Raw genomic sequence first — 17,005 nt, forward strand, 5'->3', positions numbered from 1 at the left:
TTCTACAGATCCAGAGAGGGGAAAAAAATAAAAATAAAAACACAAAAAAGCACCCACCAAGGTTACAAAAAGAACCAGGACTGACGGAAGAAGTCAGATCAGGTGCTACAGCAAAAGCTCCCAGCTCTGGTTCTCTGCTGGGAAGGAGACAAGAAAAGAAGCAGCTGTCTGTCCTGCCTCCTCTGGGCTCCTTTTGCAGAGCATCTCTACTTGGTTTCCGTGCTTTCCCCCTCCTACCTCCTCCACAGGAATTTCAAATTCTGCTGGCACATCCATACAAACCATGTTGTATTTCCAACAGTTACTAATGGTCGGTGCTACAGTACAGTGAAACATTTATCAGCAGATAAACTGATTGCTCTTGAGCTGACTCTAGATCTGCAGGTGATCTCCTGCACTACTTCAGGGCCACAAGAATGGGAAGAATATTCATTTTGCACAAACAAACCATTTGAATCTCCCTAGAAAAACATGTTGGAATTGCAGCAGAGGCAAAATCTGTTTTCCGCTGAGATGCTGGCTGGCATTTCTACTGTTTTGGCTGAACTGCAGGAGGTCAGTCCTGCATGACTTGCAAGAGGAAAGAGAAAAAAGAAATGCAAAAGAACAAACAAGCCACAAAGAGCACAGAATGCAGACTAAGTGCGATGAAAATGTAACTAGGGAGCTGTACTGCATGGCCCTGAAGTATGGGAAAGGATTCAAACTGGGATTGACACCAGCACAGGCAGTATGAGTATTTCAAAGCTACTCTCTTCTGCTGAGGCTGAACAGGCAACTGATGAGCACTGATAATGCACTGATGTTACAGCTGGTACTATTACTTGATCTGGAAGTTTTTAGCCATGATCTGTGGACAGAATGTAAGGAGGAATACTCCAGGCTACAAATCTGTCCTCCCAGCTCCCTACAACCCCACAGCACTCCTACCTTTCTCCCAAAACAGAGAAACAAGAACAGACCATGCATTTATGTAATCAGACCAACACTGAAGAAAGCAAGAGGACTTTGGGAAGCGTCTTCTCCTCCCAGGGCCTCCCTTAAGTTGAGAGTGAGATTTATGTTTTCCAATAGTTAAGATCAGCCTGTCCCAAAGAACAACCCCAGGCTACTTAACCAAGTGCAAAGAGGAACTGCTAGCCAAAATAACAACTGCTGTGCTAGGCACACATTGCTGTTTGGGTCTTGCACAGGTGCTCTGGAAAGCCAATACTTCAGAGCATACAGCTGAATGCAAAGCAAGGTTCTCCACACTTATCTTAAGCTGTGAAAATTAAAAGGAAAGCAAAGCCTTCCAGCCTCCTAATTTCAAGAGGGAACACTTAGCATGCCCCTACCATGACATGCCTGCAGGGACAATGACAGGATGCTTCCTACCGCACAGGAAAGGAGGATGCTTGCAGCAGACCCACAGCAAGACTCCAGAACACAGGTTTGCCAACTCAAAACACAGGCTCCTCCCAAAAGCTTTGTTTCAAAGAACGTCAAAATTGTCAAGTTACGACATTCTTCAACGAGGACGAGCAGGGAAGGAAGGCATTCACGTTGGGTGGATGGGAAAAACTCCAAAATTCCACAGGAAATGTAAGAACGGCAGCTGCTCCTGACATCCTCTCACACTTACATGCCCACCTCAGTTTCCTAACCCTGTGGTTTTTGCTCTCTCTGCCGTGCTGGGTCCCCTTCCATTTAATCCCACATATTTCTGGTATCCAGTTTTCAGATGATTTAGTCCCAAAGCGATGCAGTGATCCTGACCGCGGCCAGCTCTGCTGGTTCATCTCCTCCTCTTGCTGGGATCTCCTGTGCTACCAGAGGCCTATTGCCAACTGTGTGACAATGAAGTATTTGGGAGCAAGGATCAGCTCATAAACTACAGACTAATTACTCTCAGGATAAAAAGCTCATCACCTGTCTTGTGAGGAGTCACTGTAAACAACAGCAGAACTTTACTATTCTGATGAAGGACTCGAGTCTGGAAATTGAAAAGTGTATAATCAGAAAACTCTCCCGATCTTTAAATCCTATCCAGACATGGTATGACTCATACTGAAATTCATGAGACTTAACACACGCTGGAAAAAAAAAATAAATAAAAATCACACATCCCCCGGTTGTCTCAGGAAGCTCACTCAATCGTATGAAAACACCAAAGAGTTCACATCCACCCCGTGGCACTGTCTCACCCCAGCTTAACAGCACGCTAGCTCTGTGTGGTCCCACAGGAGCGGAGCCACGAGCCTGTGAACGTCCTGAACTGGCCCTAATTTTACACCAGCATTACAGGCAGCTTGCCTGGGACTACACGTGGCAATGCTCAGAAAGCAGCTGGCTTGGATACGAGCATTTTTGCAAGGCATTAAGGTGAGCACGGGGCTTCTGACAGCACAGCAGTGAAATTCATCAGGGCTACTTTTCTTCTCTCTCCAGACACTGCCAGTCAACAAGAGTTAACCTGTGAAAACCAGGAGATGGTATCATATAAAAAAAATGCTTAAATTAGGTGAATTCAGACATGTAGTGAATGTACTCTAGACAATCTTATCTAGATTTTACTCATGAGATAAAAATGCCCACTCCCACCAAAAACTTCCAATCCTCGTAATGGCTAAACAAACATGTCCAACTATGAAATGACCCGTAAATGCTTTCTCAAGGACTAATTCTTCCAGCACGCCTACTCAGTGTTTGTTTTCAGAATTAACTAACTTCAGTTGCTGTTGAAGTATTAATTCCCCTGGACTGGTTAACTGTTAAATCCATAATAAGGACATGAAAGAAAAATCAGAGCGCTGCCTCATGAGCTCAACCTCTTCCATGCATCCCAGAGTGAAAACAAGATTAAAACAAACTGCAGCTAGTATCATCCTCTGGCATCGCACCACACAACAGAACACTGCTTATTTACTCTGACAGTCACCACAGACCAAACACGGAGAGCAATATGCCACCGTTTTGCGCTAACGGGCACCAAACCAAACTACACACTTAAAAACCCCTCATGGGTTGAGAGAGGCTCTCTGGTACACAGAGTTATGCTGAGACCTCAGCAAAGGTCTGCAGTCGGGCTTGCTGTCTTCTTTGGCATTCACCAGGAGTTTTTACCTGGCAGAGATTTCCCTCCGAAACACTACCCGGCCTCCCAGCAGATGGGTTACAGCTCTCCCTATCGTCTACAGACATCAGCAACTGCTTATCGCAACAATTCCTGGCGCCCACCATCTCTTGTCTTCCCAAACTGGCAAACTTTATCCAGCTGAATATTTGTGCTTAGCCAGCAGGCCTGAGGAATTTAGGCATTAATACCTCAAATTATCAACCATAGCTGTGGGTTTCCCTAGAAAAGAAAATTCATGATACAGAGTTAGAGTGGGGAAAAAAATAAGCGGCAACACAGTAAGATTTTTACGTTTTCCACAAATAAGTTTAGAAGGGAAAGTGAGAAGGGGAAAAGCAAAGGGAGAAATCAGTATTTGGGGAAAAAAACAACTGTAGGATAACTGAAAATATAAAGAGAAAAAAGGAGTTTCTGTGCACGGATATCCTAGAATAGGAGAAATTACATCTTCTAATCCAAGGAGATGCTACAGCCAGTATTTTCCAGCTACAGGGCTCCTGCACCGAATCATACGATTACTATAGCTCTTATACAGAGACTGAATCGTCACACTTGCACTGAACTGTTAGTTTAGGGCTGAACGAAAGAAATACATTCAGCTTCTTAAAACAGTTATCTGTTACAGTGCTGAACTCCGACAGCTGACTTCATGAACTGGTAGGTGCTTTTCACCTTCAGTTCTCTTTACGTAATTCTTCACAGATGTTAATGATAAAAGGCCAAACTGGCTGGTGGAGGTAGGGTCAGTTAGAATATTAACCACCCGAGAAGTAAAAACCTGCAAAAGGTAAACAGCCAGCACCATTTCACCTTTTAATAAAATAAAATAAAATAAAAACACCTGCAAAATGCTTAGCCATGAATGTCATTTGCTCAAAATATTTCGGAATGAGTTTTTAAGTTTCCATGGGCTGCTCCAGCACGCCAGCTTCTTCCACTTAACTTTTGCATGGTGCAGATCAGATCAACAGAGCATAGAAGCAGGTAGTGCTAACATGCATAGGAAAAAATAAAATTAAAAAAAAAAACAACTCAGGAACACCAGGGCTGCCTGGAATCAGGCTTTTTTTCTCATCTTTGAAATGGCACAACATCAATAGGCTAACAACAACACACCAGGAACACAAGCCTAGAAATTCCCTGTAAGTATTACACAACTGCCCTTGAAAAAAGACATCAAGGAAGCAGTGCTACGTTTGCATCCCACGATCAACATAAAATAAGATAGAGCTTACAATATAATCCTTTAAAGACAAGTACATTGGCACATTATTGCAGCATGCAGGCAGAGTATCAATGCTCCTTTGCAACCTCAGAAGTTTGTCCCCAAATCTGCACTTATATTCTTCTGGAGGCAGGTGTGGCAGTGCCGTGACATCTCACTCCAGCTTCCAACTGGCCTCACTCTGGCTGTACGGAGCGCCAGGGGCTGCAGGGGCAAGGGACGGACAGAAGGACGAATCTGTGTTTGGACAGTTGCAACCTTCTTGGTCTGTGGGTTTGGTAGGATCCTGGGGTGGAGGCCTACTGAATTTCATGGTTACACTGTGTGCCCCTGCTGGCTGGGAGGAAGCGCAGGTTACGATGCACGTGCTTCAGTTCGCATTTCTTTTAATGCCAGAGTTGATAATTAGAAGTTTGTTAATTGGGAAGTCATTAATTTAAATTCCCCAACACAAGGCCCACAGCAGCTAGGTAGAATGTTGGGATGAAAATAAAATAATTTACAGCGATTTCAGTTTCAATAAAAAAGAGCATAGGTCAATACATTTAAATCTGAGACCTAAAGTTACATTCCTAACCCATATTTAGCAGTATGAATGAAACCCTGTTACAGGAGAGCATTCCTATTTTGGGAAGCCTTTATGCACACTTTTTATTTCATGTGAAACGGAAAGCATTTAAAAGATTTCCTGTATCGGGGCCCACAAACACTGATTTTCAAAGGCGCTGGATGTATCCCTTTGAAGTCGATTCTTCTGAAATCAACGTTATCTGCAAACTGAAATCACAATGCCCTCGCTCCATAAGATGTAACAGAGACAGTTCACCGTTGATCGTAAACAAATCTTGCCATTAAAACAAGCACACTTCACAGTTTAGCAACAGAAGAAATGCTCACTGTAAAACCCTGATTAATCAGCAGTTCACATAGAGCACCAAACTCTTCTTGATCTACCATTTAATTAAGTGCGTGAGGATATCATGTACATACATGTGTCTGCTTATTAGAGTCTCTGCTCTACTATGCTGTGTTGACTGTGTATTAAGTTGTCATTCAGAAGAGCACTGCCAAGTTTTTATTTAATATGCATTCAGCACTTATTTAGCTAAAAAGCTTTGACATTCCCAGCCCTGAGATTCCCTTGCACGTTACAGCTTGTCAAACTTGCTGCCTTTCATTACAACCATTCAGCCTGCTTTCAGCAGCTGCAGAAATATTAAGGTAATTACAGGTTCGAAATCAGGATCCTCATTCACAAGAGCATTACTCTGGTATTGCAAGAAGGAAGTCTTGCACAAAACCAAGTTGCTATTGCCGTACATCAGATTTCTAAAGAAAAACAGTAAATGCACGGGCGACCCTAAAGTTGTAAATCCCTCGTATGGAAATCCAACCAAGTGAGGTTAAAATATATTCTGAAATAATACCTGTGCCCCTAGAAAGAAAACAGAAGGTAATAGAAAGCTAGTTTTTCTTTCATTCCCTGGTAACAACTCTCCTCCCACATCCTAGTGACAGGAGCCAAGAATTAAGAGAATGGAATTCGTGAAAAAGCAATGTGTAAAACATTTTGAAATCAGCTTATTATTAGCACCTATGAATTTATATGTATTCAAAAGCCCTCACATTAATCTTTTATGCAAATAAGACATTTCCCTGACTTGTAAACTAAAAAGGTCTTAAAAACTGGAAACAATTGGGGTTTTGTGCTTAAGAGAAACGGAGAACAGCATTTAGTGCTGGCAGACTGTCTTCCTCCCCTTCCAAAAACCAGAATCCAGTTCTCTTATCAGGTTTGAAGTGAAATTACAGCTCAGAGTGGAAAATTAGGACCTGATCTTGCAAAAACAAATAGCTTCCCCTTGTAACATGGCTCAAAGATGGGCAATGAGCCCCAGCCCTTAAGCAGTGCATTCTGTCGTGAGGCCTGCAGAAGTGCACTGATGTTCCTCAATTAGCCATGAGAAAAATGCTAGCAAAAATGGAAAATAATCTAGAACAAACAGATGAGATCTGGAGATAGCAGTCATAATATTTTCTTCCTTCCTGTATTCTCTCTGCCTTACCGCTCCCCTCCCCGCCAAGTATTTGTACTAAAAGTAGATTTCCAATCTTTTCTCTTTCCAACTAGAAATTAAAGGAAACAAAGAAAAAGCAGGGGGTGGGGGAAGATTTACTATCTCTGCACATTCATTAGAAAAGTTTCCAGGCGCAATGAACCCTGTGGGCATGGAAAAGTACAACAGTGCTACTTCGTCAGGCTTGAGGTTGCTGGAAGATAATCAGTAAAACATGTCTTTCAAAATCAGAGGAAAAGCATGAAAATATTTCAGAAGGAAAAAATCCCACCACATGATGCAAAGGGATTGTATTCAGATGGGGGAAGAGGACACGGGACTTTTCCCAAGTAGACAGACAGCTACTTGTTTCACAGAAAAACCTATTGTAAGAAGCTTTTCCCTCTAATCAATTAGGTACAGACATTACTGTTTGATGGGGTGAGCAGCTGTGCCTTCAAAGAACCCCAGGGATGGATCTTTTGATTCTGGAAGATCACTCAGGGCATTTGGAAGTACACTGCAAACAACCAGAACCTCCAGTCACATCAGGATCACACAAAACACCTGACTGATACAGAGTTAGCCCAGGAAGGTACGATAGGCAGCTCCCTGAGCAGAGAGATGCTCTTGAAAACACTGCAAACTCACATCCTCCCCCCGGTCACCTTGTTTGCAATCTGGGATCATTTTCTACGGTAAATCTTCCATGTTCATGAACCATAAACAAAGATCAAAAAGTTCCAAGTAAACTCGGCTGGCGCAGCGTTGTCTATGCTGCATTTTAGCTGGCTGCTGTGAGCTGTGACTTCCTGAGGGAACTGCCTATGCTCAGCTTTCTGATGGCCTTCCTGGGCACTCCATCCGCTTTGGTTAACGCACTGAACATGGAGCTAGCACCTAACATCTGTCTTTAAGAAAGCACAGAGAAGCACTACCATATCCCCTACGCAGTGTCGCAGGGAATTTCTTGCCCCAAGGCCAGAACAGTACTAGGAAATGACAAGCTACTGATTAAAGTTTGGTGCAGTGCCTAAGAAACCTTCCATGAAAGATGTGACAAGTTAAAGAGCTGACACCAGCAGCAAAACGCAAATATTCCTGAGATGAGCCAACTGTTTCTTCACATTGACAAATACTCAAAAGCCCAAATATGTTTTGATAAAGTTTCTGAAATGGGACAAGATTTTCCAGTCCCTCTAGAAACCAGAGAAGCACTGTAAACTGTCAACTAAAAGAACTGCGCTCACCAGCAGACCGAGAACCTCTTGTGTGAGGACAGCACCAATGCAAGGCCCATGGGATGAGCGACAGTCTAAGTGCCTTGTAGGGGCTATTTGCAACTGACCAACATGGGTATTGAAATAGATGGATAGAGACAATCTTACTTGAGACACCAAGCATCGAGACACAGCTCAGAAGAGCTTATGTCAACACTCACTGGGCAAAACCCTTTTCAGGGTAACGAGAATGAACAGGTTCAAAAAGTTAAAAATAGATCCATTTTTTTTCCTGCCATGAAAAATTTGGGCTGGAATCGGAACTTCTCCGTGCTGATGGGAAACAGCCTGGTCTCAGGTAAACACGGAAGGAGAAGGTCCTCTCTCTCCCCTTACGCTTTGAATTGATATCCCCTCCCCCCCACACAAAACAAGAATGTAGCAATGACCTATTGCAAATAGCCTCCGACTAGCATGATTATTTGTGAAAGTTAAATGCAATCAGTATAAGGTGATACAGGCAAACCACAAACATTTTCCCCATTTGTCACTACATTAGTAGAACCTCATAACATCTAGAATGTAACAGAGAGGAGGAGTCTTTCCAGGTGAGAAATAAAAGTCAAAAAGCGAGGCAGCGAGCATTCCCTCACCCACATAATCACAATATTTCTGGAAAGCTCTAAGAACCAATTCCCTAGGAGAGAAAGGCATTCCAAAGCAACATAAATCCACTAAGTGGAAGTAAAAATGGATGCTAACTTTTAGGTTTTTGTCCTGCTCAAAGACAGCCCAAAGAAACTTCCAAGTGGTAAAGCTCAGGAGAAAAGCAAGGCTCAGCAGCCGCACTGCTGCAAAACTGATGTACCTTTGGCACCCCAGAGGAAAAGTGCAGCCTTTTAGCCAGGCAGATACATCTTGGGAAAGGTGGAGAAGGAAGAAAACCATTCCAAGCTTAAGATAGTGATAAATTCAGATGAGAGACAGCCTGTCCTTGCTGCAATGTTAATTCAACCATTGGCTCAACCTGTGCACACAGACAAAAGTCTTCAACTTAAATTAGCCAGTGCTTTAACTCTGAGCTTGCGGGTCCAGCAGCACAGTTCAAACACCGGCGATTTTCGCGCTGACAACACAGCAAAGCCTTTGCCAACGCACACTGCTAACCATAGCATCCCTGCTGCTTTACCGGAGGAACATAAAAAGAAGACGAAAAAGAAAAAAAAAAAAAAAAAAAAAAAGAGGTTGCACTAAGTCAGCCTATAGATGATCTACCAAGTCTCCTGCCTCTAAGCAGTGGCCAGATAACAGCCTTGAAACGGGGCAGCGCAGAGCAGCACTTCTCAAGAATACTCCCTCAGCTTCCAGCAGCTGCAGGTTGGGGATGTCCTGAGCCAAAGGTGGTGTCTGTGTATTTAATAAGCCTCTGCATTTTTTTGTCAGTGCAACAAAACAAACTGAATAAGCCTTAAGTGGAAAGATAACTTAAGGAATTTGAAAGCTAAAAGAAATAAAGTTAAAGGACTGGCAGAATGAGAAATCGGACTGTCCCTGGCAAGAATAAAAAAGAAAGCCCTTGCACAGAACTTCAGTCCAAGTTTTAGACTATTCACAACCCTCTGAGAATCAGCATTTCTCATCAGTTCTCCCTATTCAGCTCATGTAATCACCAGATAAGAACCCCAGAGGCAGAGCTGGTACTCAGAAGTTCAAACGTATCAGCTAAGAGAAGAATGCTGATTCTCCAGCACCAGGAGCCAACGATGCTGTGTTTGCACTGAAGTATTTCAAAAGAATAATTCTGTGCAGACTCAAAACATTTAAGGCGATCATAGCTCAGCTGGCAACTCATTACGCTTTGGTCTTTTTAATACTGTATTTACCACTGACAATATGTAAAAGAAAATGAAAACTCATGTTTATGTTGCAGTTCTTCTACTGTTTTTGAGATCTACAGAGTTTAACAAAATGCAGCAGGGATTTGATACAACTACACCGTATCAAAGCTTTCATTGCTGAAGCTATAACCACACAATAGGACACAGCTCTCTTCCAAAGGAAGATGAAGTTTCCTTGATTTTTTCTGAACATTAAGCTTTTGAAAAAACTAAGATTTTTTTTTTTTAATACCTGATTTTCCTTCAACACCAGTGTCACTCTTAGTGCTTTCCAGAAACTCCCTAAAAGTCGTCTCCTGTAATAGGAGATCAGCAAATACAAAAACGGTCCTGAGTTCAAGTGCTACAAATGTAGGCAGCAGAAAGTTCCTACCTATCTACTCTCACCATCACATCCTACCAGATCTTAAGACGTGCTCTGTTCTCTTCACCTGTCAGAAGGGGAAAGAAGCTGTCTTCTCACTGCTTTCTACAATTTCTCAACAGCAGATAGTGAGTTAACATTGTAGTAAGGTAAGAAAAAAAGAAAAAACAGGCTAAAACAATTTAACCATCCACTTCTCTTCCCCATCACCGATTTCCAAAGCTACAATAATTTGTATTGACAGGTTACTCGTCAATTTAATAGACCCAGAGAACTGCAGAATTAGTTAATTACATTAATTTCACTCTAGTACTTCTTGAAAAAGATACCAGCAACAACAAAAACAATCTTGCCAGCTTCAAATTAACAGAACAACCTCATTAAGTAAATTAACATTTTTAATTATAATTCAAAGAACCAAACTTTTTCAATGTGCACCCCCCAAATTCTGGATGGCTCGACATCTGCATTGATGATCATATTTAGTCTTTACCATGTAATAGTGGACTTCAAGATCCTAATGTTGACTAATACTTAATAACTCAGAACACGAATAAAATGATTTTTTTTTTACTGGCCTAAAGGATCCTTTACTGCACTGGTATCGCTATTTGTTTTGATTTACAGCATCATCGGAGTGTTGAATAATTAGCAGTGCTAATGCAATGCAAACTGACAGGATGCAGTACAAAGTCTAGCTCTACAGCCTGCTGAAGTTACTGCTCCGTAGATGCTGCACAGTTCCATGCTCCTACTTCTGGCTGGACCCTGCCAAACCTGGCTCACGTCGGCAGTCCTCCTGCAGGAGGCCTACCTACTGAGTGAGGTTACTCACACCAGAAGGAATTTGCAGGTCTAGCCCCCTCCAGCTTGATTTATAAGCATCAAGCACATGAGTCTAGCAGGAATTTAACACTTACGCTTCCACAGTTGTTCTTACAGTCTGTTCGTCGCAGTCTTCATCTGAGCTGCTACACGTTGCATCCGAGTCCAGGTCCTTCTCCACACGAGACAGCAGCCCTCCGGCAGAAAGTGCAAAGCCCCGCATTTCCCCCGGTGCAACACAAACTCCGTTCTGCACATCCGCATTGGAACTACTTTCCAAAGTAGTTGCGCTGCTTTCTGGCCAACCTTCCACACACCTGAGGGAGCTACTGCTCGAAAACCTGGTTGGCTCATGGAAAACCTTCATTCTTTGTAACTGATGTTTTACGAAGCATTTCAGCTGCTGATCACAGTGTTTGATAACGTGCTTTGCCAGGAGCATTTGTAAACGTTTCTGAGTCCTTTTGGCGCGGCTGATTTCCTTTTGTTGCTTAGTGACACACTGGAGTAAGCGAGCATACACCTCCTCCGGGGTGCAGCTCAAAATCCCTTCTGAAGGCCCGTGAAGAATTTGGTGTAATAAATCCCCTTTTATTGTTTCAGCACAGACTCCCAAAGCCCTACCCCAAAACCCATTCTTCTTGTACCATTTACCATTTAAGAGCTGCATTTCTTCTGCATTACTGGATTCGGTCACATTTGAATCCAAAAGTCTTGGCGTTTCTGCCAGATTTGGAGATGCGGTGTCTGGAAAAGCGATCCCTTTGACCTGCTCCTCAGCTCCTGAATGACTGATCTGACCGAGCGATGTGTCAGCACCATTATGTAATGCGCTTCTCATCCTGGAGCGGTCAGGCTCTCCCGATTTCATTGGCTTACCAGTTTTGTTGCTAAATGCAGAATTTGTGCTCATTAACAAGACAGACTGATAGCGCTTGGAGGACGGCGGAGAAGCGAAATGCTGCATGCTGAAGATATCATTCCTGAGGCTGGGCTCAGCAGTGGGGAACCCCAGGACTGAGCAAGTAATCCGTGCGATGGAGTCCTCTCTTATCTTCTCTTCCACTGCTCTGGAATTTTCCATGCACAAAGTTGTATCAGACTCCATAGCTCTAGAGGACAAAGAAGGTGACAAGTGGATACCATGACCTTTTGTTGCTGCCTCTCTGAGGGCTGGTGTCATTATAGCTACTGTAGGTAGTTTACAGCAAACCTGAAAACAACACGGGCCATGTAAATTTTCTCATTTTCATGACACGATACAAATACAACAACTCGGTCAGGCACTTCAGTCTTTCAACACTTAAACATTATTTAAATATGTCATAAAAAGGACGTTATCTAAAGAACATGCACAGACTACGCCCTCCCATGAGGCAAACAAGCACACTCGAGTTTTAATTTATTTCACGCAGAGGTTGTCCCATGTGCAATAAAAGCCTCCACCTCGCAGGGGAGTAAGTGTTCACACCTCATCGCATTTCTGATCCTATCAGTCTTAGAAATAAGCCTCTCAGAGTTCATGACTGTCATCTAACCTTGGTTAAACTCAAAACATGACCAAAAGCCGTAGGGCTAGAAGGATGCATTTTAAAATGAGCACGCGTGTGTGTATGTAGATGCACAAACGCAGACACAGATGCACATCTACATATTCCCAACCCAGAACTCTGGTGGGATTTTGTTTTAATCTGCTCTGGAGATAAGTACTTTAAGTTGCATTTGGTCTTCATTCAAGGTGGGTTTTTTTTATATTTTAAATGAGTCAACAACAGTATGACAGAAACAGGAGAATGGGAGATATGCAGCTACCTATTACAAGTGCAGCTAAGCAGAACACCTACCACATGATGAAATACTCTGAAATAAACTCAGAGACACTACTAGGAGAAACGTATTCAAAGTCAATTTACGTATAGCAAGTATTTGATTATTTAATTATATACACTCACAGAACACTTAAGGAACTAGTCATCAAGGCTAGTGCTCTAAAAACAGGGAAGTGTGAGTTCTGAATGTTTCCTAAAATCCTTCCCCTGCCTTTGTATCCCATTTTTTACTCATCAGGCACTGTTTGTTTAATACAAACCCAACACTCCTCGATATCCCCTGGAGTAAAAACAATCAGCTCTCCTACAACAACTCTTTTGCCTGTGGCTTGTCATAGCTTAGATCAAGGGTTCCCAAACTTTTGGGATGGAAAGACCAGGGTAAACCTTCACCACTTCTTGTTACCGGCTATTCCGACATGCCCCATTTTATCATTCCACAGCCTGCAGTGCAGGAATCATTGTCTTATACCCTACTTTCAACTCTGTTTAGGAGATGGTTAAATAAACACAAAGGAAGGTTGAACTGAGCCTGGCCCGCAGAAGCCTGGACAGCAAGCTACTGTCTGTTCTTCGTTAAGAAACTAGAGGCAAAACCAGAAACAAGAGGAGGGTGGCAAAAGTGAGTGTAGCGCAGTAACTTCACCGTAAATTCTCTGATTAACCTGAAAAGCAGTTAGGAGCTCAGCCGTTTTCACCTCTGTACAGCTCCTACTCAGCATCACCGGGACCAGGTTCAGCAGCCCTCACGCTAACCCTAAACAACAGTACTAAAAAAACCCACCCACAGGATTTTAACTTTCACTCTCCCTAGCAGTGAGCTGTTCAGAGTAAGAGCCCCGTGACTGGGACCTGACAAGGACACTCCTGTGATGCTGAGATGCTCTCTGGATCAGGCTGGCTGACAGCTCTGTGTCCTTCTACCCCTGTAGGAACTAACAGGCACAATTATTTTAGCTTGGGGGGCTTTTTTTTTTTTCCTCCTTTAGGGGAAAGATGGAAAGAAAAGGAAAATTGAAGTAGCTTCAAATTAAACCCCTAACATTGAACTAAAGAGCACCAGACAAGCCACCAATTATCAGTTTCTGACAAAAGATGGTTAAGCTAAAACACAACTAAAAAGTAAATGCTTTCAAAGAGAAAAATCTCCCACCTAACCCCTCACCCAGGAACTTACAAACTTCACACAACGTTTCTGCCCTGAAGACAGCTGTGTGAGACGCTTCACGTGTGTTCCTCTAATTTCAGCAACATCAAAGACTTTATAAAAGCTGGTACTATCCCAGACTTCAGCCCCTGGCGTTTCTCCAAGAAGTTCACACACAAACACACAAAATGTCATTGACACACCAGCAAAACTAACTACGAGCTGCAAAAAAAATTAAAAACAAACTTTAGTACAAGCACTTGGCTGCACAGAAATTGTACAATTTTCATGTTGACACATTTTATTTCATTTTGGCAGAAAGCAGCAAAAAATAATCTCACTCCACCCTTATTGGAACTGAGTTTTCAGAGCCAAACCTATTACCTTCTGGGAGAAAAAAAAAAAAAAAAAAGCAAGGGGAGGGAGGGCAAGTAGTGTAATACAGTACTGAGGAAAAGTCTGTGTTGTCATTCTGGAAAAAGCTTTTTTGTCACAGGTAAACCATTTCAAGGATTTTTTCCATTGTGTTCTACTTGCATTTCTGCTGTGCTGATGTTGAAACCTCCACACTAAACTGGCAAATGTTTTGCTTTTTGACTGTGTAATATATATTTCACTTGAAAGACTAAAAAGTATTGTAAAAAGGAAAGCTGATGTAAAATAAGGGGAAGGGAAGAAACCAGTACCAGACACGCACAGGATAGCAACTGATGTTTCAAGTGACTTTATGCTTATCCTCCGTAATGCCTTAATTACCCAGCAGGATATAGCCTGGGATTGCAGTTTGCCCTGACCCACACCCTGCTGCCTTCTCTCACCACTGAGCATGACAACTACCAACCCCTAATCCCGCAGCTACCCCTGTTTTTCTGCTGCTGCCCTCCACCGTGCCAGCTCTTCTTACTCCTTACCGGACGTTTCGCTCTTACACCCTTCTCTACCCACCTTACCTCACTATAATTTGTCCGACTGCTGAATCTAATGTCTTCATGTAGGCCAGCAGTAGCACCCTATTAAAAAACAACAAGAGCAAGCCCGGCTGCATGCAAGCTGGCATTCCCTTCCCAGCCTGCAGCTTGTTTATACTCCTCTCGCTTTTTGACTCTTTCCCCCCTTGCATAACAATATCACTTACGTTACACAACACTACAGACAATATGCTGGGGGACTTTTGCTTGGGAGGGGTGTTGGTTTGTCTCTTCGTGATTTTTGTCATCTTTTTTAAAACTTCCACTTGTGGGAGGGTTTGTAAGGCTCCTCTGTATTATTTTTTTGGCTTTCAAATTTAGGTGTCTACTCTGCCCACAAATTACATTTCAAACAAATATAACTAACTTGTCTCCGGTTTATTTACAGATTAACTGTATTTTAGATAGAGGAACTTCCAATGTTTACTCCTTTAGAAAACATTCCGAAAGCAAAGCAAAGCCACCAGCAGATGACAGCATCTGCTGAAATACCCCACATTGTTCAGTAAGAGTGTACAAAAATATTCTATTTCCAACTGACAAGAGCTGCGTTACAGCCCCTTAGATACCACCTGCAACAGAACTGGCAATACCTGGTTTCCTACAGTGTTGAGCTGTTTGTCCCATAACCCCTAGTTGCTCTCAGCCCGCCTCTCCGATTATCACCAGACAAAAATAAAGCGCTGCTCTGGCAGACAGGCGCTACTGCGGCGCTTCTTGGCTGGCTGGGACCGCCAGCCGCCACTGAGCGAAGCGCGGGCAGCTTCTCCACGGCATCCATCCACGCGGGTCTACGTTACCTCGCCCTCCTGATTTTCACCAGAGGAACGGGATCATAATGATTACTAAGAATAGAGGGAACAGCTCACAGCATAGTCTGCCCTTTCTGATAGAACAGTTGGCAGCAATGGCCACAAAGGAGGTACAGGTCCCACCGGGTATGTCCTGGTTAGGAGTATGAAAGAAAAAGGGAAGAAGTCCATATTTAGCATGCCTGGGGCTGTTCTTTCAGAAAAGAAATCGTCTCGATAGGCAGCCTTTGTTTTCAGTTCAAGAGCAGCCCCGTTACTCATGACGAGTATTTAAGCATTTTAGTATTTTGTTCTATTAATAGATTGAAAAAACAAACCAACGGGATTATGCGGGGAGTCTCAGCTTTCAGCAGCGCTCACCGTGCAGTCCGTACCATAGAGACAAAACTACAAACCCTGGGGTTTTGCACTCCCCAGGAGATACAAGCATAAATCTCTCCTCTGTGGAAAAAAAAAAAACGAAACACCGCCACACACCTACAAAGGATCTCTCTTTGAACAGCAAGAATGCAATTTAGGACAGACCACCCAAACAGTTCTAATCATAAAAAACATCAAAAAGGACATACTTCAAGTGGAACTCATTAGTATTCATTTATGATAAAACCCATGACTCAAAATCTCCTCACAGGGTTGTTTTTCTCCCTGCTCACCAGTGCTGCTGCACAGAGGATAATTTCCAAGTTTATTACCGCGCCATCAACTAATTCCTGCTCAGTCTGCAGTACCATATATTCGGAGCATAGCATCTGAAGTCATTTTTAATGTATACTGCTAATAGAGATAACATTCGTATTACTTTTAGATCCACTGCAAGGTCCATACCGACAGCCCAGCCGTCCTGTGAAGTTGTGGCTTTGGGGAGGGACATAAAAAATGGGCTTAGACGAGACCGGTGCCACTCTTAGACACAAGGTATGGTGATGGGAGTTAAGGTCCCCACCGCTGAGGGGGTATCACTGACGGGGAGTTAAGGCCCCCAACACAGAGGGGGTGTCATCGACGGGGAGTTAAGGTCTCCAGCACTGAGGGGGTGTCACTGACGGGGAACTAAGGTCCCCAACGCAGACAGGGTGTCACTGACGGGGAGCTAAGGTCCCCAACACAGACGGGGAGGAACGGATTAACACCGCGACGGGGCTGAGGCACAGCCCTGAGAGGGCTGAGGCGGGGCCCCTCCCGCCCAAGCCTCGCGCCAACCCCCGCCCCCTCCCGAACCGTTACCCCCTCCCGCCCCGCCCCCACCCAGCCCTCCTCGCGCATGCGCGCCAGCGCCGCGGGACCCAACCGCCGCCGGGCCGCGGTTGCCCCCGTCCCCTCTCCCCGCTCCCCCCCTCCCCCGCGCCCCGTCCCCCCTCCCCTCGCCCTGCTCCCCCTCCCCTCCCCTCCCCTCCCGCGCCGCTCCCCGCCGCCCCGAGCTTGCCTCCGCCCGCCGGCTCCTCCAGCAGCAGCGGCGCCGCCGCCTCCGGCCCGCGCGGCGCGGCCGCAGTGCCGCGGTTGAACAGTCCGCGCCCAGCTAAAGCGCGCCGCGCCCCGGGGGCG

General features: G+C 44.1%; 1 protein-coding gene across 23 annotated transcripts in view; it reads right to left on the reverse strand.

Annotated features, from left to right (window-relative positions):
• The window catches only part of KANSL1L (KAT8 regulatory NSL complex subunit 1 like), a 63,395-nt gene extending 46,397 nt beyond the window's left edge, over positions 1–16,998 (reverse strand). For 12 of the 23 annotated variants that reach the window (XR_007708457.1, XR_007708458.1, XR_007708456.1 and 9 more), the window contains exons 1-2: positions 16,887–16,998; positions 10,803–11,920 (exon numbers count right to left, since the gene is read on the reverse strand). Coding sequence is in view for 11 of the 23 variants with exons in the window: in XM_050711431.1 (XP_050567388.1) it covers positions 10,803–11,890 (1,088 nt within the window). In the remaining 12 variants the exon portion in view is untranslated. The remainder of the gene's footprint in view (positions 1–10,802; positions 11,921–16,886) is intronic. The other 11 variants (XR_007708455.1, XR_007708453.1, XR_007708449.1 and 8 more) reach the window with 4 other exon arrangements.
• Between the last annotated feature and the right edge of the window lie 7 nt (positions 16,999–17,005).

Source organism: Cygnus atratus, chromosome 6 (genome assembly GCF_013377495.2).
Source record: "Cygnus atratus isolate AKBS03 ecotype Queensland, Australia chromosome 6, CAtr_DNAZoo_HiC_assembly, whole genome shotgun sequence".
In the NCBI taxonomy this organism is placed as follows: Eukaryota; Metazoa; Chordata; class Aves; order Anseriformes; family Anatidae; genus Cygnus; species Cygnus atratus.